At 42.5% G+C, this 25,050-nt stretch overlaps 1 protein-coding gene across 1 annotated transcript in view; it reads left to right on the top strand.

Moving 5' to 3' along the window:
• The window catches only part of LOC135519842 (CUB and sushi domain-containing protein 3-like), a 241,788-nt gene that overhangs the window by 157,421 nt on the left and 59,317 nt on the right, over positions 1-25,050 (top strand). The window contains exons 22-25 of the mRNA XM_064945048.1: positions 12,117-12,290; positions 17,268-17,441; positions 22,079-22,264; positions 24,122-24,295. Of these exons, the coding sequence (XP_064801120.1) occupies positions 12,117-12,290; positions 17,268-17,441; positions 22,079-22,264; positions 24,122-24,295 (708 nt within the window). The remainder of the gene's footprint in view (positions 1-12,116; positions 12,291-17,267; positions 17,442-22,078; positions 22,265-24,121; positions 24,296-25,050) is intronic.

Here is a 25,050-nt window from a genome sequence, read left to right on the forward strand (position 1 = left end):
GAGACTCAATGCCTGGGTAGGGACTCCCACTCTAGCCTGGGTACCAGTCTGTTTGTGCCATCACGCCCACTACTCGCCACTCCTTGTCATGACAGCAGAGACTCATAGGTAGAGAGAGAGATGTACAGTATAGGGCACATTCACAGTGGTAGTGGGAGAGACAGGCTTGAAAGATATAGAGGATACGTAGATGATACATAGAGGATACATAGAGGATATATAGAGGATACATAGAGGATACATAGAGGATATATAGAGGATATATAGACGATACATAGAGGATACATAGAGGATATATAGAGGATACATAGAGGATACATAGAGGTTATATAGAGGATACATAGACTGCTTGCTTTCTCTTTTCTTGGATGTCTGACAGTACATAACTGTGTCTGAAGTGGACTCCATATCCCCTATACAAAGCACTATGTTTCACTAGAGTAGTGGACTCCATATCCCCTATACAAAGCACTACGTTTCACTAGAGTAGTGGACTCCATATTCCCTATACAAAGCACTACGTTTCACTAGAGTAGTGGACTCCATATCCCCTATACAAAGCACTAAGTTTCACTAGAGTAGTGGACTCCATATTCCCTATACAAAGCACTACGTTTCACTAGAGTAGTGGACTCCATATTCCCTATGCAAAGCACTACGTTTCACTAGAGTAGTGGACTCCATATTCCCTATACAAAGCACTACGTTTCACTAGAGTAGTGGACTCCATATTCCCTATACAAAGCACTACGTTTCACTAGAGTACTGGACTCCATATTCCCTATACAATACAAAGCACTACGTTTCACTAGAGTAGTGGACTCCATATCCCCTATACAAAGCACTACGTTTCACTAGAGTAGTGGACTCCATATCCCCTATACAAAGCACTACGTTTCACTAGAGTAGTGGACTCCATATTCCCTATACAAAGCACTACGTTTCACTAGAGTAGTGGACTCCATATTCCCTATGCAAAGCACTACGTTTCACTAGAGTAGTGGACTCCATATTCCCTATACAAAGCACTACGTTTCACTAGAGTAGTGGACTCCATATTCCCTATACAAAGCATTACGTTTCACTAGAGTAGTGGACTCCATATTCCCTATACAAAGCACTACGTTTCACTAGAGTAGTGGACTCCATATTCCCTATACAAAGCACTACGTTTCACTAGAGTAGTGGACTCCATATTCCCTATACAAAGCACTACGTTTCACTAGAGTAGTGGACTCCATATTCCCTATACAAGGCACTACGTTTCACTAGAGTAGTGGACTCCATATCCCCTATACAAAGCACTACGTTTCACTAGAGTAGTGGACTCCATATTCCCTATACAAAGCACTACGTTTCACTAGAGTAGTGGACTCCATATCCCCTATACAAAGCACTACGTTTCACTAGAGTAGTGGACTCCATATCCCCTATACAAAGCACTACGTTTCACTAGAGTAGTGGACTCCATATTCCCTATACAAAGCACTACGTTTCACTAGAGTAGTGGACTCCATATCCCCTATACAAAGCACTATGTTTCACTAGAGTAGTGGACTCCATATCCCCTATACAAAGCACTACGTTTCACTAGAGTAGTGGACTCCATATTCCCTATACAAAGCACTACGTTTCACTAGAGTAGTGGACTCCATATCCCCTATACAATACAAAGCACTATGTTTCACTAGAGTAGTGGACTCCATATTCCCTATACAAAGCACTACGTTTCACTAGAGTAGTGGACTCCATATCCCCTATACAAAGCACTATGTTTCACTAGAGTAGTGGACTCCATATCCCCTATACAAAGCACTACGTTTCACTAGAGTAGTGGACTCCATATTCCCTATACAAAGCATTACGTTTCACTAGAGTAGTGGACTCCATATTCCCTATACAAAGCACTACGTTTCACTAGAGTAGTGGACTCCATATTCCCTATACAAAGCACTACGTTTCACTAGAGTAGTGGACTCCATATTCCCTATACAAAGCACTACGTTTCACTAGAGTAGTGGACTCCATATCCCCTATACAAAGCACTACATTTCACTAGAGTAGTGGACTCCATATTCCCTATACAAAGCACTACGTTTCACTAGAGTAGTGGACTCCATATTCCCTATACAAAGCACTACGTTTCACTAGAGTAGTGGACTCCATATTCCCTATACAAAGCACTACGTTTCACTAGAGTAGTGGACTCCATATCCCCTATACAAAGCACTACGTTTCACTAGAGTAGTGGACTCCATATTCCCTATACAAAGCACTACGTTTCACTAGAGTAGTGGACTCCATATTCCCTATACAAAGCACTACGTTTCACTAGAGTAGTGGACTCCATATTCCCTATACAAAGCACTACGTTTCACTAGAGTAGTGGACTCCATATCCCCTATACAAAGCACTACGTTTCACTAGAGTAGTGGACTCCATATTCCCTATACAAAGCACTACGTTTCACTAGAGTAGTGGACTCCATATTCCCTATACAAAGCACTACGTTTCACTAGAGTAGTGGACTCCATATCCCCTTTACAAAGCACTACGTTTCACTAGAATAGTGGACTCCATATTCCCTTTACAAAGCACTACGTTTCACTAGAGTAGTGGACTCCATATCCCCTATACAAAGCACTATGTTTCACTAGAGTAGTGGACTCCATATTCCCTATACAAAGCACTACGTTTCACTAGAGTAGTGGACTCCATATCCCCTATACAAAGCACTACGTTTCACTAGAGTAGTGGACTCCATATCCCCTATACAAAGCACTACGTTTCACTAGAGTAGTGGACTCCATATCCCCTATACAAAGCACTACGTTTCACTAGAGTAGTGGACTCCATATTCCCTATACAAAGCACTACGTTTCACTAGAGTAGTGGACTCCATATCCCCTATACAAAGCACTACGTTTCACTAGAGTAGTGGACTCCATATCCCCTGTACAAAGCACTACGTTTCACTAGAGTAGTGGACTCCATATTCCCTATACAAAGCACTACGTTTCACTAGAGTAGTGGACTCCATATCCCCTATACAAAGCACTACGTTTCACTAGAGTAGTGGACTCCATATCCCCTGTACAAAGCACTATGTTTCACTAGAGTAGTGGACTCCATATTCCCTATACAAAGCACTACGTTTCACTAGAGTAGTGGACTCCATATCCCCTATACAAAGCACTACGTTTCACTAGAGTAGTGGACTCCATATCCCCTATACAAAGCACTACGTTTCACTAGAGTAGTGGACTCCATATCCCCTATACAAAGCACTACGTTTCACTAGAGTAGTGGACTCCATATTCCCTATACAAAGCACTACGTTTCACTAGAGTAGTGGACTCCATATCCCCTATACAAAGCACTACGTTTCACTAGAGTAGTGGACTCCATATCCCCTGTACAAAGCACTACGTTTCACTAGAGTAGTGGACTCCATATTCCCTATACAAAGCACTACGTTTCACTAGAGTAGTGGACTCCATATCCCCTATACAAAGCACTACGTTTCACTAGAGTAGTGGACTCCATATCCCCTGTACAAAGCACTACGTTTCACTAGAGTAGTGGACTCCATATTCCCTATACAAAGCACTACGTTTCACTAGAGTAGTGGACTCCATATTCCCTATACAAAGCACTACGTTTCACTAGAGTAGTGGACTCCATATCCCCTATACAAAGCACTACATTTCACTAGAGTAGTGGACTCCATATTCCCTATACAAAGCACTACGTTTCACTAGAGTAGTGGACTCCATATCCCCTATACAAAGCACTATGTTTCACTAGAGTAGTGGACTCCATATCCCCTATACAAAGCACTACGTTTCACTAGAGTAGTGGACTCCATATTCCCTATACAAAGCACTACGTTTCACTAGAGTAGTGGACTCCATATCCCCTATACAAAGCACTACGTTTCACTAGAGTAGTGGACTCCATATCCCCTATACAAAGCACTACGTTTCACTAGAGTAGTGGACTCCATATCCCCTATACAAAGCACTATGTTTCACTAGAGTAGTGGACTCCATATCCCCTATACAAAGCACTACGTTTCACTAGAGTAGTGGACTCCATATCCCCTATACAAAGCACTACGTTTCACTAGAGTAGTGGACTCCATATCCCCTATACAAAGCACTACGTTTCACTAGAGTAGTGGACTCCATATTCCCTATACAAAGCACTACGTTTCACTAGAGTAGTGGACTCCATATTCCCTATACAAAGCACTACGTTTCACTAGAGTAGTGGACTCCATATTCCCTATACAAAGCACTACGTTTCACTAGAGTAGTGGACTCCATATCCCCTATACAATACAAAGCACTATGTTTCACTAGAGTAGTGGACTCCATATTCCCTATACAAAGCACTACGTTTCACTAGAGTAGTGGACTCCATATTCCCTATACAAAGCACTACGTTTCACTAGAGTAGTGGACTCCATATCCCCTATACAAAGCACTACGTTTCACTAGAGTAGTGGACTCCATATTCCCTATACAAAGCACTACGTTTCACTAGAGTAGTGGACTCCATATCCCCTATACAAAGCACTACGTTTCACTAGAGTAGTGAACTCCATATCCCCTATACAAAGCACTACGTTTCACTAGAGTAGTGGACTCCATATTCCCTATACAAAGCACTACGTTTCACTAGAGTAGTGGACTCCATATTCCCTATACAAAGCACTACGTTTCACTAGAGTAGTGGACTCCATATTCCCTATACAAAGCACTACGTTTCACTAGAGTAGTGGACTCCATATTCCCTATACAAAGCACTACGTTTCACTAGAGTAGTGGACTCCATATTCCCTATACAAAGCACTATGTTTCACTAGAGTAGTGGACTCCATATTCCCTATACAAAGCACTACGTTTCACTAGAGTAGTGGACTCCATATTCCCTATACAAAGCACTATGTTTCACTAGAGTAGTGGACTCCATATCCCCTATACAAAGCACTACGTTTCACTAGAGTAGTGGACTCCATATCCCCTATACAAAGCACTACGTTTCACTAGAGTAGTGGACTCCATATCCCCTATACAAAGCACTACGTTTCACTAGAGTAGTGGACTCCATATCCCCTATACAAAGCACTACGTTTCACTAGAGTAGTGGACTCCATATTCCCTATACAAAGCACTACGTTTCACTAGAGTAGTGGACTCCATATCCCCTATACAAAGCACTACGTTTCACTAGAGTAGTGGACTCCATATCCCCTATACAAAGCACTATGTTTCACTAGAGTAGTGGACTCCATATCCCCTATACAAAGCACTACGTTTCACTAGAGTAGTGGACTCCATATTCCCTATACAAAGCACTACGTTTCACTAGAGTAGTGGACTCCATATCCCCTATACAAAGCACTACGTTTCACTAGAGTAGTGAACTCCATATCCCCTATACAAAGCACTACGTTTCACTAGAGTAGTGGACTCCATATTCCCTATACAAAGCACTACGTTTCACTAGAGTAGTGGACTCCATATTCCCTATACAAAGCACTAAGTTTCACTAGAGTAGTGGACTCCATATTCCCTATACAAAGCACTACGTTTCACTAGAGTAGTGGACTCCATATTCCCTATACAAAGCACTACGTTTCACTAGAGTAGTGGACTCCATATTCCCTATACAAAGCACTACGTTTCACTAGAGTAGTGGACTCCATATTCCCTATACAAAGCACTACGTTTCACTAGAGTAGTGGACTCCATATTCCCTATACAAAGCACTATGTTTCACTAGAGTAGTGGACTCCATATCCCCTATACAAAGCACTACGTTTCACTAGAGTAGTGGACTCCATATCCCCTATACAAAGCACTACGTTTCACTAGAGTAGTGGACTCCATATCCCCTATACAAAGCACTATGTTTCACTAGAGTAGTGGACTCCATATCCCCTATACAAAGCACTACGTTTCACTAGAGTAGTGGACTCCATATCCCCTATACAAAGCACTACGTTTCACTAGAGTAGTGGACTCCATATTCCCTATACAAAGCACTATGTTTCACTAGAGTAGTGGACTCCATATCCCCTATACAAAGCACTACGTTTCACTAGAGTAGTGGACTCCATATCCCCTATACAAAGCACTACGTTTCACTAGAGTAGTGGACTCCATATTCCCTATACAAAGCACTACGTTTCACTAGAGTAGTGGACTCCATATCCCCTATACAAAGCACTACGTTTCACTAGAGTAGTGGACTCCATATCCCCTATACAAAGCACTACGTTTCACTAGAGTAGTGGACTCCATATTCCCTATACAAAGCACTACGTTTCACTAGAGTAGTGGACTCCATATCCCCTATACAAAGCACTATGTTTCACTAGAGTAGTGGACTCCATATCCCCTATACAAAGCACTACGTTTCACTAGAGTAGTGGACTCCATATTCCCTATACAAAGCACTACGTTTCACTAGAGTAGTGGACTCCATATCCCCTATACAATACAAAGCACTATGTTTCACTAGAGTAGTGGACTCCATATCCCCTACACAAAGCACTATGTTTCACTAGAGTAGTGGACTCCATATCCCCTATACAAAGCACTACGTTTCACTAGAGTAGTGGACTCCATATTCCCTATACAAAGCACTACGTTTCACTAGAGTAGTGGACTCCATATCCCCTATACAATACAAAGCACTATGTTTCACTAGAGTAGTGGACTCCATATCCCCTATACAAAGCACTATGTTTCACTAGAGTAGTGGACTCCATATTCCCTATACAAAGCACTACGTTTCACTAGAGTAGTGGACTCCATATTCCCTATACAAAGCACTACGTTTCACTAGAGTAGTGGACTCCATATTCCCTATACAAAGCACTACGTTTCACTAGAGTAGTGGACTCCATATTCCCTATACAAAGCACTACGTTTCACTAGAGTAGTGGACTCCATATTCCCTATACAAAGCACTACGTTTCACTAGAGTAGTGGACTCCATATCCCCTATACAATACAAAGCACTATGTTTCACTAGAGTAGTGGACTCCATATCCCCTATACAAAGCACTATGTTTCACTAGAGTAGTGGACTCCATATCCCCTATACAAAGCACTATGTTTCACTAGAGTAGTGGACTCCATATCCCCTATACAAAGCACTACGTTTCACTAGAGTAGTGGACTCCATATTCCCTATACAAAGCACTACGTTTCACTAGAGTAGTGGACTCCATATCCCCTATACAAAGCACTACGTTTCACTAGAGTAGTGGACTCCATATCCCCTATACAAAGCACTACGTTTCACTAGAGTAGTGGACTCCATATCCCCTATACAAAGCACTACGTTTCACTAGAGTAGTGGACTCCATATTCCCTATACAAAGCACTACGTTTCACTAGAGTAGTGGACTCCATATCCCCTATACAAAGCACTACGTTTCACTAGAGTAGTGGACTCCATATCCCCTATACAAAGCACTACGTTTCACTAGAGTAGTGGACTCCATATTCCCTATACAAAGCACTACGTTTCACTAGAGTAGTGGACTCCATATTCCCTATACAAAGCACTACGTTTCACTAGAGTAGTGGACTCCATATCCCCTATACAAAGCACTACATTTCACTAGAGTAGTGGACTCCATATTCCCTATACAAAGCACTACGTTTCACTAGAGTAGTGGACTCCATATTCCCTATACAAAGCACTACGTTTCACTAGAGTAGTGGACTCCATATTCCCTATACAAAGCACTACGTTTCACTAGAGTAGTGGACTCCATATCCCCTATACAAAGCACTACGTTTCACTAGAGTAGTGGACTCCATATTCCCTATACAAAGCACTACGTTTCACTAGAGTAGTGGACTCCATATTCCCTATACAAAGCACTACGTTTCACTAGAGTAGTGGACTCCATATTCCCTATACAAAGCACTACGTTTCACTAGAGTAGTGGACTCCATATCCCCTATACAAAGCACTACGTTTCACTAGAGTAGTGGACTCCATATTCCCTATACAAAGCACTACGTTTCACTAGAGTAGTGGACTCCATATTCCCTATACAAAGCACTACGTTTCACTAGAGTAGTGGACTCCATATCCCCTATACAAAGCACTATGTTTCACTAGAGTAGTGGACTCCATATTCCCTATACAAAGCACTACGTTTCACTAGAGTAGTGGACTCCATATCCCCTATACAAAGCACTACGTTTCACTAGAGTAGTGGACTCCATATCCCCTATACAAAGCACTACGTTTCACTAGAGTAGTGGACTCCATATCCCCTATACAAAGCACTACGTTTCACTAGAGTAGTGGACTCCATATCCCCTATACAAAGCACTACGTTTCACTAGAGTAGTGGACTCCATATCCCCTATACAAAGCACTATGTTTCACTAGAGTAGTGGACTCCATATCCCCTATACAAAGCACTACGTTTCACTAGAGTAGTGGACTCCATATCCCCTATACAAAGCACTACGTTTCACTAGAGTAGTGGACTCCATATCCCCTATACAAAGCACTACGTTTCACTAGAGTAGTGGACTCCATATTACCTATACAAAGCACTACGTTTCACTAGAGTAGTGGACTCCATATTCCCTATACAAAGCACTACGTTTCACTAGAGTAGTGGACTCCATATTCCCTATACAAAGCACTACGTTTCACTAGAGTAGTGGACTCCATATCCCCTATACAATACAAAGCACTATGTTTCACTAGAGTAGTGGACTCCATATTCCCTATACAAAGCACTACGTTTCACTAGAGTAGTGGACTCCATATTCCCTATACAAAGCACTACGTTTCACTAGAGTAGTGGACTCCATATCCCCTATACAAAGCACTACGTTTCACTAGAGTAGTGGACTCCATATTCCCTATACAAAGCACTACGTTTCACTAGAGTAGTGGACTCCATATCCCCTATACAAAGCACTACGTTTCACTAGAGTAGTGAACTCCATATCCCCTATACAAAGCACTACGTTTCACTAGAGTAGTGGACTCCATATTCCCTATACAAAGCACTACGTTTCACTAGAGTAGTGGACTCCATATCCCCTATACAAAGCACTACGTTTCACTAGAGTAGTGGACTCCATATTCCCTATACAAAGCACTACGTTTCACTAGAGTAGTGGACTCCATATTCCCTATACAAAGCACTACGTTTCACTAGAGTAGTGGACTCCATATCCCCTTTACAAAGCACTACGTTTCACTAGAATAGTGGACTCCATATTCCCTTTACAAAGCACTACGTTTCACTAGAGTAGTGGACTCCATATCCCCTATACAAAGCACTATGTTTCACTAGAGTAGTGGACTCCATATTCCCTATACAAAGCACTACGTTTCACTAGAGTAGTGGACTCCATATCCCCTATACAAAGCACTACGTTTCACTAGAGTAGTGGACTCCATATCCCCTATACAAAGCACTACGTTTCACTAGAGTAGTGGACTCCATATCCCCTATACAAAGCACTACGTTTCACTAGAGTAGTGGACTCCATATCCCCTATACAAAGCACTACGTTTCACTAGAGTAGTGGACTCCATATCCCCTATACAAAGCACTATGTTTCACTAGAGTAGTGGACTCCATATCCCCTATACAAAGCACTACGTTTCACTAGAGTAGTGGACTCCATATCCCCTATACAAAGCACTACGTTTCACTAGAGTAGTGGACTCCATATCCCCTATACAAAGCACTACGTTTCACTAGAGTAGTGGACTCCATATTACCTATACAAAGCACTACGTTTCACTAGAGTAGTGGACTCCATATTCCCTATACAAAGCACTACGTTTCACTAGAGTAGTGGACTCCATATTCCCTATACAAAGCACTACGTTTCACTAGAGTAGTGGACTCCATATCCCCTATACAATACAAAGCACTATGTTTCACTAGAGTAGTGGACTCCATATTCCCTATACAAAGCACTACGTTTCACTAGAGTAGTGGACTCCATATTCCCTATACAAAGCACTACGTTTCACTAGAGTAGTGGACTCCATATCCCCTATACAAAGCACTACGTTTCACTAGAGTAGTGGACTCCATATTCCCTATACAAAGCACTACGTTTCACTAGAGTAGTGGACTCCATATCCCCTATACAAAGCACTACGTTTCACTAGAGTAGTGAACTCCATATCCCCTATACAAAGCACTACGTTTCACTAGAGTAGTGGACTCCATATTCCCTATACAAAGCACTACGTTTCACTAGAGTAGTGGACTCCATATTCCCTATACAAAGCACTACGTTTCACTAGAGTAGTGGACTCCATATTCCCTATACAAAGCACTACGTTTCACTAGAGTAGTGGACTCCATATTCCCTATACAAAGCACTACGTTTCACTAGAGTAGTGGACTCCATATTCCCTATACAAAGCACTATGTTTCACTAGAGTAGTGGACTCCATATTCCCTATACAAAGCACTACGTTTCACTAGAGTAGTGGACTCCATATTCCCTATACAAAGCACTATGTTTCACTAGAGTAGTGGACTCCATATCCCCTATACAAAGCACTACGTTTCACTAGAGTAGTGGACTCCATATCCCCTATACAAAGCACTACGTTTCACTAGAGTAGTGGACTCCATATCCCCTATACAAAGCACTATGTTTCACTAGAGTAGTGGACTCCATATCCCCTATACAAAGCACTACGTTTCACTAGAGTAGTGGACTCCATATTCCCTATACAAAGCACTACGTTTCACTAGAGTAGTGGACTCCATATCCCCTATACAAATCACTACGTTTCACTAGAGTAGTGGACTCCATATCCCCTATACAAAGCACTATGTTTCACTAGAGTAGTGGACTCCATATCCCCTATACAAAGCACTACGTTTCACTAGAGTAGTGGACTCCATATTCCCTATACAAAGCACTACGTTTCACTAGAGTAGTGGACTCCATATCCCCTATACAAAGCACTACGTTTCACTAGAGTAGTGAACTCCATATCCCCTATACAAAGCACTACGTTTCACTAGAGTAGTGGACTCCATATTCCCTATACAAAGCACTACGTTTCACTAGAGTAGTGGACTCCATATTCCCTATACAAAGCACTACGTTTCACTAGAGTAGTGGACTCCATATTCCCTATACAAAGCACTACGTTTCACTAGAGTAGTGGACTCCATATTCCCTATACAAAGCACTACGTTTCACTAGAGTAGTGGACTCCATATTCCCTATACAAAGCACTATGTTTCACTAGAGTAGTGGACTCCATATTCCCTATACAAAGCACTACGTTTCACTAGAGTAGTGGACTCCATATTCCCTATACAAAGCACTACGTTTCACTAGAGTAGTGGACTCCATATCCCCTATACAAAGCACTACGTTTCACTAGAGTAGTGGACTCCATATCCCCTATACAAAGCACTACGTTTCACTAGAGTAGTGGACTCCATATCCCCTATACAAAGCACTATGTTTCACTAGAGTAGTGGACTCCATATCCCCTATACAAAGCACTACGTTTCACTAGAGTAGTGGACTCCATATCCCCTATACAAAGCACTATGTTTCACTAGAGTAGTGGACTCCATATCCCCTATACAAAGCACTACGTTTCACTAGAGTAGTGGACTCCATATTCCCTATACAAAGCACTATGTTTCACTAGAGTAGTGGACTCCATATCCCCTATACAAAGCACTACGTTTCACTAGAGTAGTGGACTCCATATTCCCTATACAAAGCACTATGTTTCACTAGAGTAGTGGACTCCATATTCCCTATACAAAGCACTATGTTTCACTAGAGTAGTGGACTCCATATCCCCTATACAAAGCACTACGTTTCACTAGAGTAGTGGACTCCATATTCCCTATACAAAGCACTATGTTTCACTAGAGTAGTGGACTCCATATCCCCTACACAAAGCACTGCGTAAAAAACAGGACATTTCAGACTTGCCCCATGAGTTTAACTTTGCACGTCGTAGTAAATATGGTTGTAAAAAAAAGTGTCGATATGCTAAAAACATTTGATTGATTGATTGATTGCCCCTAACACCCCCCCCCCCCCTCCCTCCAGCTGGTCACTGCGGTATCCCGGAGCAGATTGTGAACGGTCAGGCGATAGGGGAGAACTTCGGATACAGAGACACCGTGGTCTACCAGTGTAACCCTGGCTTCAGACTCATAGGATCCTCGGTCCGCATCTGCCAGCAGGATCACCTCTGGTCCGGACAACTGCCGCTGTGTGTCTGTACGTATTCACTCTCTATCCTACTGGTCTGTACATGTTGTTATATAGACTGTACTGGTCTGTACATGTTGTTATGTCTACCCTACTGGTCTGTACATGTTGTTATATAGACTGTACTGGTCTGTACATGTTGTTATGTCTACCCTACTGGTCTGTACATGTTGTTATATAGACTGTACTGGTCTGTACATGTTGTTATGTCTATCCTACTGGTCTGTACATGTTGTTATATCTACCCTACTGGTCTGTACATGTTGGTATGTCTATCCTACTGGTCTGTACATGTTGTTATATCAACCCTACTGGTTGTTATATCTACCCTACTGGCCTGTACATGTTATTATATACCCTACTGGTCTGGACATGTTGTATCTACCCTACTGGTCTGGACATGTTGTATCTACCCTACTGGTCTGGACATGTTGTATCTACCCTACTGGTCTGTACATGTTGTTATGTCTATCCTACTGGTCTGTACATGTTGTTATATAGACCCTACTGGTCTGTACATGTTGTTATATCTACCCTACTGGTCTGTACATGTTGTTATATAAACCCTACTGGTCTGGACATGTTGTATCTATCCTACTGGTCTGTACATGTTGTTATATAAACCCTACTGGTCTGTACATGTTGTTATATCTACCCTATTGGTCTGTACATGTTGTTATATCTACCCTACTGGTTCTTATATCTACCCTACTGGTCTGTACATGTTGTTATATCGACCCTGCTGGTTGTTATATTTACCCTACTGGTCTGCACATGTTGCTATATAAACCCTACTGGTCTGTACATGTTGTTATATAGACCCTACTGGTCTGTACATGTTGTTATATCGACCCTACTAGTTGTTATATCTACGCTACTGGTCTGTACATGTTGTTATATCGACCCTACTAGTTGTTATAGCGACCCTACTGGTCTGTACATGTTGTTATATAGACCCTACTGGTCTGTACATGTTGTTATATTGACCCTACTAGTTGTTATATCTACCCTACTGGTCTGTACATGTTGTTATATAGACCCTACTGGTCTGTACATGTTGTTATATAGACACTACTGGTTTGTACATGTTGTTATATCTACCATACTGTTCTGTACATGTTGTTATATAGACCCTACTGGTCTGTACATGTTGTTATATTGACCCTACTAGTTGTTATATCTACCCTACTGGTCTGTACATGTTGTTATATAGACCCTACTGGTCTGTACATGTTGTTCTATCGACCCTACTAGTTGTTATATCTAGGCTACTGGTCTGTACATGTTGTTATATCTACCCTACTGGTCTGTACATGTTGTTATATCGAACCTACTGGTATGTACATGTTGTTATATTGACCCTACTGGTATGTACATGTTGTTATATAGACCCTACTGGTATGTACATGTTGTTATATGGACCCTACTGGTCTGTACATGTTGTTATATCGACCCTACTGGTATGTACATGTTGTTATATAGACCCTACTGGTCTGTACATGTTGTTATATAAACCCTACTGGTTGTTATATCTACCCTACTGGTCTGTACATGTTGTTATATACTCCCTATTGGTCTGTACATGTTGTTATATAAACCCTACTGGTCTGTACATGTTGTTATAGCGACCCTACTGATCTGTACATGTTGTTATATAGACCCTACTGGTTGTTATATCTACCCTACTGGTCTGTACATGTTGTTATATACACCCTACTGGCCTGTACATGTTGTTATATAAACCCTACTGGTCTGTACATGTTGTTATATAAACCCTTTTGGTCTGTACATGTTGTTATAGCAACCCTACTGGTCTGTACATGTTGTTATATACACCCTACTTGTCTGTACATGTTGTTATATACACCCTACTGGTCTGTACATGTTGTTATATACACCCTACTGGTTGTTATATCTACCCTACTGGTCTTTACATGTTGTTATATACACCCTACTGGCCTGTACATGTTGTTATATAAACCCTACTGGTCTGTACATGTTGTTATATAAACCCTTTTGGTCTGTACATGTTGTTATATCTACCCTACTGGTCTTTACATGTTGTTATATAGACCCTACTGGTCTGTACATGTTGTTATATACACCCTACTGGTCTGTACATGTTGTTATATCGAACCTACTGGTATGTACATGTTGTTATATTGACCCTACTGGTATGTACATGTTGTTATATAGACCCTACTGGTATGTACATGTTGTTATATGGACCCTACTGGTCTGTACATGTTGTTATATAAACCCTACTGGTCTGTACATGTTGTTATATAAACCCTACTGGTCTGTACATGTTGTTATATACACCCTACTGGTCTGTACATGTTGTTATATACACCCTACTGGTCTGTACATGTTATATAAACCCTACTGGTCTGTACATGTTGTTATATCTACCCTACTGGTCTGAACACGTTGTTATATAGACACTACTCGTCTGTACATGTTGTTATATCGACCCTACTGGTATGTACATGTTGTTATATCTACCCTACTGGTTGTTATATCGACCCTACAGGTCTGTACATGTTGTTATATAAACCCTACTGGTCTGTACATGTTGTTATATCTACCCTACTGGTTGTTATATCTACCCTACTGGTTGTTATATCGACCCTACTGGTCTGTACATGTTGTTATAGAAACCCTACTGGTCTGTACATGTTGTTATATCTACCCTACTGGTTGTTATATTGACCCTAATGGTTGTTATATCTACCCTACGGGGCTGTACATGTTGTTATATCGAGCCTACAGGTCTGTGTAGTTGTTAGGTTATTTTTTGGGGCCTCCACCATCATAGTCCCCCAACCCCACCCACCCAACATGACTCCAGCCCCAACCCCACCCACCCAACCTGACTCCACCTCCAACCCCACCCAGCCAACATGACTCCACCCCCACTTCCACCCAGCCAACATGACTCCACCCCGAACCCCACCCAGACAACATGACTCCACCCCCAACCTCCCAGTATAGTCCCCCAACCCCACCCAGCCAACATGACTCTACCCTCAACCTCCCATTATAGTCCCCCAACCCCTCCCAGCCAACATGACTCCACCCTCAACCTCACATTATTGCCCCCCAACCCCACCCAGCCAACATGACTCTACCCCCAACCCCACCCAGCCAACATGACTCCACCCCCAACCCCACCAAGCCAACATGACACCACCCCCAACCCCACCCAGACAACAGGACTCCACCCCTAACCCCAGCCAGACAACATGACTCCACCCCCAACCTCCCATTATTGTCCCCCAACCCCACCCAGCCAACATGACTCCACCCCTAAAACCACCCAGCCAACATGACTCCACCCCCACCCTCACCCAGACACCATGACTCCACCCCCATCCCCACCAGACAACATGACTCCACCCCCAACCTCCCATTATAGTCCCCCAACCCCGCCCAGCCAACATGACTCCACCCCCCAACCTCCCATTATAGTCCCCCAACCCCGCCCAGCCAACATGACTCCACCCCCAACCTCCCATTATTGTCCCCCAACCCCACCCAGTCAACATGATTCCACCCCCAACCTCCCATTATAGTCCCCCAACCCCGCCCAGCCAACATGACTCCACCCCCAACCCCGCCCAGCCAACATGACTCCACCCCCAACCCTGCCCAGCCAACATGACTCTAATGAAAAGGCACAGCAACAGTGCCAAAACCACAAGTAGACTTGATTACTTAACTTAATGCTTTGTATAAAATACGGATGCCCACAAGGGACATCCTGAATCTACTGATATTGATGTGGAGGTTTGTTTACAGTTAAATTGGAGTGTACAGTGAGCTTACTGCTGCTGTGTCAACAAGTCTCTCTAGTTGACTTACGGAGGTTTCTTCTTCACTACGAACATTATTCTAGTCTATTTTCTATAGTCATTTTCATCTTCATCAAAATATAGAACTTGATCTCTCTGGGTGTTCCAAGGTTAATAGAATGGCAATGGTATTGATGATGTGTTGAATATTCATCAGCTGTATTGAACTCCTGTCCCCCCTTTTACTGTGCTGCAGGCATAGAAATAGAATGACTAGAATGGGTGAACCCCCCTTTACTGTGCTGCAGGCATAGAAATAGAATGACTAGAATGGGTGACCCCCCCCTTTTACTGTGCTGCAGGCATAGAAATAGAATGACTAGAATGGGTGAACCCCCCCTTTTACTGTGCTGCAGGCATAGAAATAGAATGACAAGACTGGGGGAAACCCCCCTTTTACTGTGCTGCAGGCATAGAAATATAATGACTAGACTGGGTGAAACCACCCCCCCCCCCTTTACTGTGCTGCAGGCATAGAAATAGAATGACTAGAATGGGTGAACCCCTCCCCCCCTTTACTGTGCTGCAGGCATAGAAATAGAATGACAAGACTGGGGGAAACCCCCCCCCCCTTTACTGTGCTGCAGGCATAGAAATAGAATGACAAGACTGGGTGAACCCCCTCCCCCCTTTTACTGTGCTGCAGGCATAGAAATAGAATGACAAGACTGGGTGAACCCCCTCCCCCCCTTTACTGTGCTGCAGGCATAGAAATAGAATGACTAGACTGGGTGAAACCACCCCCCCCTTTTACTGTGCTGCAGGCATAGAAATAGAATGACAAGAATGGGTGACCCCCCCTTTACTGTGCTGCAGGCATAGAAATAGAATGACAAGAATGGGTGAACCCCCTCCCCCCTTTTTTTTGAACCAGGGGATATTCAATTGTTACCCTAAGGTGTCCGGAGTAATTATTCAAATTTTTTTTTTCTGTTCGAACTGAAAATCAATTGCAAACCCGACCTGGTGTCCCAGATCTAAAGCAGTCCTCTAATAGAGAATCGGAGTGGAACGGGCTGGGAGGTCCAGATTAGACCAAGGCAGGTTCACTAGAACACCGATGGGGACACTCAGTATGGCCCCGGCGTTTACATGTATTTATTTCCAGTCATTGTATTTTTCATGTGTGCAGCAATCACATGTGGCCATCCAGGCAGTCCCATCTACGGGAGGACTACAGGGGATGGATTCAACTACAACGACGTGGTCAGCTTCTTCTGTAACCAAGGTTACGTACTGGAGGGAGTGTCCAGAGCCCAGTGCCAGGCGAGTCGCCAGTGGAGTCAACAGCCCCCTACGTGTAGAGGTGGGTAGCAGGCAGTGGAGTCAACAGCCACCTTCATGTAGAGGTGGGGAGCAGGCAGTGGAGTCAACAGCCACCTTCATGTAGAGGTGGGGAGCAGGCGGTAGAGTCAACAGCCACCTACATGTAAAGGTGGGGAGCAGGCGGTAGAGTCAACAGCCACCTACATGTAGAGGTGGGGAGCAGGCGGTAGAGTCAACAGCCACCTACATGTAGAGGTGGGGAGCAGGCGGTAGAGTCAACAGCCACCTACGTGTAGAGGTGGGTAGCAGGCGGTGGAGTCAACAGCCACCTTAGTGTAGAGGTGGGGAGCAGGCGGTAGAGTCAACAGCCACCTTCGTGTAGAGGTGGGGAGCAGGCGGTAGAGTCAACAGCCACCTTCGTGTAGAGGTGCGGAGCAAGCAGTGGAGTCAACAGCCACCTACATGTAGAGGTGGGTAGCAGGCGGTGGAGTCAACAGCCACCTTAGTGTAGAGGTGGGGAGCAGGCGGTAGAGTCAACAGCCACCTTCGTGTAGAGGTGCGGAGCAAGCAGTGGAGTCAACAGCCACCTACGTGTAGAGGTGGGTAGCAGGCGGTGGAGTCAACAGCCACCTTAGTGTAGAGGTGGGGAGCAGGCGGTAGAGTCAACAGCCACCTTCGTGTAGAGGTGGGGAGCAGGCGGTAGAGTCAACAGCCACCTTCGTGTAGAGGTGCGGAGCAAGCAGTGGAGTCAACAGCCACCTACATGTAGAGGTGGGTAGCAGGCGGTGGAGTCAACAGCCACCTTAGTGTAGAGGTGGGGAGCAGGCGGTAGAGTCAACAGCCACCTTCGTGTAGAGGTGCGGAGCAAGCAGTGGAGTCAACAGCCACCTACGTGTAGAGGTGGGTAGCAGGCGGTGGAGTCAACAGCCACCTTCGTGTAGAGGTGGGGAGCAGGCGGTAGAGTCAACAGCCTCCTTCGTGTAGAGGTGGGGAGTAGGCGGTAGAGTCAACAGCCACCTTCGTGTAGAGGTGGGGAGCAGGCGGTAGAGTCAACAGCCACCTTCGTGTAGAGGTGGGGAGTAGGCGGTAGAGTCAACAGCCACCTACATGTAGAGGTGGGTAGCAGGCGGTGGAGTCAACAGCCACCTTCATGTAGAGGTGGGTAGAGGGCAGTGGAGTCAACAGCCACCTTCATGTAGAGGTGGGGAGCAAGCAGTGGAGTCAACAGCCACCTACATGTTGAGGTGGGTAGCAGGCAGTGGGTACAGACACACACACACCCACACACCCACACACCCACACACACACACACACACACACACACACACACACACACACACACACACACACACACACACACGTGTGGACGCATACACACATACACACACGCATGCATGCACGCACACACACACTCAAATCATATGTTATTTGTCACATGCTTACTACTTACGAGCCCTTAACCAACAATTGCAGCGTTTTTAAAAAGTTTGTACGACACATTTGCTTAAAAAAACAGGAAAAATAGTAACACAATAAGATGTGTCTATAGGTAGGGGTAAATGATAGATAACAGACAGTAACAGCAGTATACTGTAGGTAGGGGTAAAGGATAGATAATAGACAGTAACAGCAGTATACTGTAGGTAGGGGTAAAGGATAGATAATAGACAGTAACAGCAGTATACTGTAGGTAGGGGTAAAGGATAGATAATAGCCAGTAACAGCAGTATACTGTAGGTAGGGGTAAAGTGACTAGACAACAGGATAGATAATAAACACTAACAGCAGTATATGTGAAGAGTGTGAAAGTGTGTGTGTGTGTGTGTGTGTGTGTGTGTGTGTGTGTGTGTGTGTGTGTGCGTGCGTGCGTGCGTGCGTGCGTGCGTGCGTGCGTGCGTGCGTGTGTTGGAGAGTTAATGTGAGCCATGACCCTCCTTTCAAAGCATTGCACAGACCTCTGACACCTATAGCCGACAGTACATCTCTGGAAAACAAACGAGTCGTTTTAAGCCTCGTTAGTATTGAAAATACTTCATATTTCATCCATTCATCATCATATAAACAGGAGCAGGCTGTGATTGGTGTCATTTCATCCATTCATCATCATATAAACGGGAGCAGGCTGTGATTGGTGTCATTTCATCCATTCATCATCGTATATAAACGGGAGCAGGCTGTGATTGGTGTCATTTCATCCATTCATCATCATCATATAAACGGGAGCAGGCTGTGATTGGTGTCATTTCATCCATTCTATTATTAACTGGCAATTGAACACAGACGACACTTGACAGATAACACAGATAACACTTTATAATGACTAGTTCAGCCAGATGGAATATTTGTACTGTCTGAGATTCACAGGGGGGGGGGGGACAACAGTTAGAGCTATGGTATGACGATGGTTGATAGGAAAATATGTACATTCATTAGGGAAATTGTAGCCTGGTCCCAGATCTGTTTGTGCTCCCTAGGAGTTGTCAAGACGGTACGAGCAGATCTGAGTCTAGGGTAGGGGGGAAATATTGACGTAGTTTTGACAATAGTTGTTATTGATACAATCGTTGTTATTGATACAATCGTTATTGATACAATAGTTGTTATTGATACAATAGTTGTTATTGATACAGTAGTTGTTATTGATACAGTAGTTGTTATTGATACAGTAGTTGTTATTGATACAGTAGTTGTTATTGATTCAGTAGTTGTTATTGATACAATAGCTGTTATTGATACAACCGTTATTGATACAATAGTTGTTATTGATACTGTAGTTGTTATTGATACTGTAGTTGTTATTGATACAATAGTTGTTATTGATACAATAGTTGTTATTGATACAGTAGTTGTTATTGATACAATAGTTGTTATTGATACAATCGTTGTTATTGATACAATAGTTGTTTTTGATACAATAGTTGTTATTGATACAATAGTTTTGACGATCTTTGTTATTGATACAATAGTTTTGACAATAGTTGTTATTGATACAATCGTTATTAATATATCCCATTTAGCAGACGCTTTTGTCCAAAGCGACTTACAAGTTGGCAGAGCATGGCGCTTGCAACGCCAAGCGTCGTGGGTTCGATTCCCACTGGGGCCACCCATATGCAGTAGTGGCCCCAGTGGGAATCGAACCCACGACGCTTGGCGTTGCAAGCGCCATGATCTACCGACTGAGCCACACAGGACCCTATTGATACAATAGTTGTTATTGATACAGTAGTTGTTATTGATACAGTAGTTGTTATTGATACAGTAGTTGTTATTGATACAGTAGTTGTTATTGATACAGTAGTTGTTTTTGATACAATAGTTGTTATTGATACAATAGTTGTTATTGATACAATAGCTGTTATTGATACAATCGTTATTGATACAATAGTTGTTATTGATACAGTAGTTGTTATTGATACAATAGTTGTTATTGATACAATCGTTGTTATTGATACAGTAGTTGTTATTGATACAGTAGTTGTTATTGATACAGTAGTTGTTTTTGATACAATAGTTGTTATTGATACAATAGTTTTGACGATCTTTGTTATTGATACAATAGTTTTGACAATAGTTGTTATTCATACAATAGTTGTTATTGATACAATAGTTGTTATTGATACAATAGTTTTGACAATCTTTGTTATTGATACAATAGTTTTGACAATAGTTGTTATTGATACAGTAGTTGTTATTGATACAATAGTTGTTATTGATACAGTAGTTGTTATTGATACAGTAGTTTTGACAATCTTTGTTATTGATACAATAGTTTTGACAATAGTTGTTATTGATACAGTAGTTGTTATTGATACAATAGTTGTTATTGATACAGTAGTTGTTATTGATACAGTAGTTTTGACAATCTTTGTTATTGATACAATAGTTTTGACAATAGTTGTTATTGATACAGTAGTTGTTATTGATACAATAGTTGTTATTGATACAGTAGTTGTTATTGATACAGTAGTTTTGACAATCTTTGTTATTGATACAATAGTTTTGACAATAGTTGTTATTGATACAGTAGTTGTTATTGATACAATAGTTGTTATTGATACAATCGTTGTTATTGATACAGTAGATGTTATTGATACAATAGTTGTTATTAATACAGTAGTTGTTATTGATACAATAGTTTTGACAATAGTTGTTATTGATACAGTAGTTGTTATTGATACAATAGTTGTTATTGATACAATAGTTGTTATTGATACAATCGTTGTTATTGATACAATCGTTGTTATTGATACAATAGTTGTTATTGATACAATAGATGTTAATGATACAATAGTTGTTATTGATACAATAGTTGTTATTGATACAATAGTTGTTATTGATACAGTAGTTTTGACAATAGTTGTTATTGATACAATAGTTGTTATTGATACAGTAGTTTTGACAATAGTTGTTAATGATAAAATAGTTTTGACAATAGTTGTTATTGATACAGTAGTTGTTAATGATAAAATAGTTTTGACAATAGTTGTTATTGATACAGTAGTTTTGACAATAGTTGTTAATGATAAAATAGTTTTGACAATAGTTGTTATCGATACAATAGTTTTGACCAATAGTTGTTATTGATAGAATAGTTTTGACCAATAGTTGTTATTGATATATTTGTATTAACAATGATATAGTGTTATTAATACTATGTGTTTTATTTCCATCCAGTGGTGAACTGCACAGACCCTGGCATCCCGGCGAACTCCATCAGGGAGAGTAAGATAGAGCACGGTAACTTCACCCTGGGCAGTGTGGTGTTCTACACCTGCAACCCTGGATACTACCTGTTCGGTTCGTCTGCCCTGACCTGTCAACCTACTGGCCACTGGGACAAACCTCTTCCTGAATGTCTTGGTACGTTGTCTGTTTTCTCTTCACAACTTGTTGAAACTACAGATGTGGGATCTTTATTTGATCACTTTTTTGTTGCTGAGGAAATGCAGATGAGCTTCGTGATTTTTTTTTTCTTCACATAAATTCATTGAAAACCAGCTCTGTCACACGGTTGTATTAACAATATTCCACTTTTCATGTGGCCTCATTTTGACCCCCTGTCACGCCTTGGTCTTAGTATTTTTGTGTTTTAGTTTATTTGTTGGTCAGGCCAGGGTGTGACATGGGTTTATGTTGTATTTCGTATTGGGGTTTGCGGCTGAATAGGGGTGTTGCATAGGTTTGGCTGCCTGAGGCGGTTCTCAATCAGAGTCAGGTGATTCTCGTTGTCTCTGATTGGGAACCGTATTTAGGTAGCCTGGGTTTCACTTTGTATTTTGTGGGTGATTGTTCCTGTCTCTGTGTAGTGTTTCACCAGATAGGCTGTAATAGGTTTCACGTTCCGTTTTGTTGTTTTGTATTTGTCTCAGTATTTTCTTGTTATCGTTATTTGTTTCATTAAAAAACATGAGTAACCAACACGCTGCATTTCGGTCCGACTCTCTTGCGACAAACGAAGAACGCCGTTACACCCCCTCCCCCCGATCAATCAACATGATGGACTAAACATTCAAATCCTGTTGCTGCAGGATTATTTTGCTGCCACAAAGAGGTCAAATTAAGATCCCACACCTGTACCACACACCCACAACTACTGAGGTGCAGGAGGAGGAGACTAGAGAGAAAAAGGAAGCCTAGACACACCAAGGGTTGATGCACAGTTGTCGTGGAATTTTCCTCTATTTACCAAATTATGAGAGCAAACCACACACAAGTCAGAGTTATCATAAAGTCCATCTTTAATTATATGAGCTCCATCACAACCCTGTGACTCTCAGATCAATTCAGTGTCTATCAATGAATTCTCTGAGAGTCCCTCACACATTGCAACTGAGATCCTTTATAGCAAAGACACACATAGCCAGACAGTATTGGCCATAATTTATCGTTCAGCTTTGTCTCCTAAAATATGTTATTTTCTCAAACTCAGAACCATAAAACAAATCCTCATATCAACAAGAATATATCAAATCTACCCCTCCTTGACAAGATCACAGAGACACATTGACTGACACACAGACATTGTGGAGCCAAGAGATACACGCTTGACCTCTCCCCGGCCCAAGCAACTAAGTCTTGACATAGAACAGATACTGCAACCCCGCCACAGTATTATACAACAATAACATTCTGATGAGAAGTAACTTACAAACATATGATGAATATAAAACATCTTACCTCTGTTACCAACTAATTCTGATTATTCCACAACACAGTTCACATTTATCGTGCAATAGTACTTATCTTTTGCTGTGAGTGACATTCATCAGAGCATTTCTCCACGATCTCCCTGTTGTTCTCGCCATGTGTTTGATCCTTAATGGACTTGATTTGTATAGGTTACAAATGTGTGTAACCAACGTCTGTCTAAATGCTAATGACCTAATGAAGGCTGACTGTAATGGCTACACTGACCGACAGAATACACTCTTTAAAAAAAAAGGTAGAACCTTATTGAGTTCCATTTAGAACCCTTTCCGATAGAAAGTTCTGCATGGAATCCAAAAGAGTTCTACCTGGAATATTTTTTTTCCACGAGTGTTGTGTTAATGATGACTACATCCCAAATGGCACCCCATTCCCTATACAGGGGCAATAGGGCTGTAGTTAAAAGTAGCGCACTACATAAGGAATAGTGTGCCATTTGGGACACAAACAGTGTTAATGAGCCATAACAATCTGACTGTTGGCTATGGGGAATGTTATTGTGTGTTATAGAGGAGGACTGTGGGAACCCTGGCTTTCCTCCCTACGGGACCATGGTTGGGGACAAGTTCTCGTTTGGCTCCACGGTGCAGTACTCCTGTTCAGGGGACAGAGAGCTGATTGGAGAGTCATCACTCACCTGTCAAATCAATGGACACTGGAGTGGACCAATACCTCACTGTTCAGGTAAGGACCCATACCTCACTGTTCAGGTAAGGACCATTACCTCACTGTTCAGGTAAGGACCCATACCTCGCTGTTCAGGTAAGGACCCATACCTCACTGTTCAGGTAAGGACCCATACCTCACTGTTCAGGTAAGGACCCATACCTCACTGTTCAGGTAAGGACCCATACCTCACTGTTCAGGTAAGGACCATTACCTCACTGTTCAGGTAAGGACCCATACCTCGCTGTTCAGGTAAGGACCCATACCTCACTGTTCAGGTAAGGACCCATACCTCACTGTTCAGGTAAGGACCATTACCTCGCTGTTCAGGTAAGGACCCATACCTCACTGTTCAGGTAAGGACCCATACCTCACTGTTCAGGTAAGGACCATTACCTCACTGTTCAGGTAAGGACCCATACCTCACTGTTCAGGTAAGGACCATTACCTCACTGTTCAGGTAAGGACCACTACCTCACTGTTCAGGTAAGGACCATTACCTCGCTGTTCAGGTAAGGACCCATACCTCGCTGTTCAGGTAAGGACCCATACCTCACTGTTCAGGTAAGGACCAATACCTCACTGTTCAGGTAAGGACCATTACCTCGCTGTTCAGGTAAGGACCATTACCTTGCTGTTCAGGTAAGGACCATTACCTCGCTGTTCAGGTAAGGACCATTACCTCACTGTTCAGGTAAGGACCCATACCTCACTGTTCAGGTAAGGACCCATACCTCACTGTTCATATTTATTTGATTTAGATGTTCTATGAT

The sequence above is a fragment of the Oncorhynchus masou genome, chromosome 29 (genome assembly GCF_036934945.1).
Source record: "Oncorhynchus masou masou isolate Uvic2021 chromosome 29, UVic_Omas_1.1, whole genome shotgun sequence".
NCBI lineage: Eukaryota > Metazoa > Chordata > Actinopteri > Salmoniformes > Salmonidae > Oncorhynchus > Oncorhynchus masou.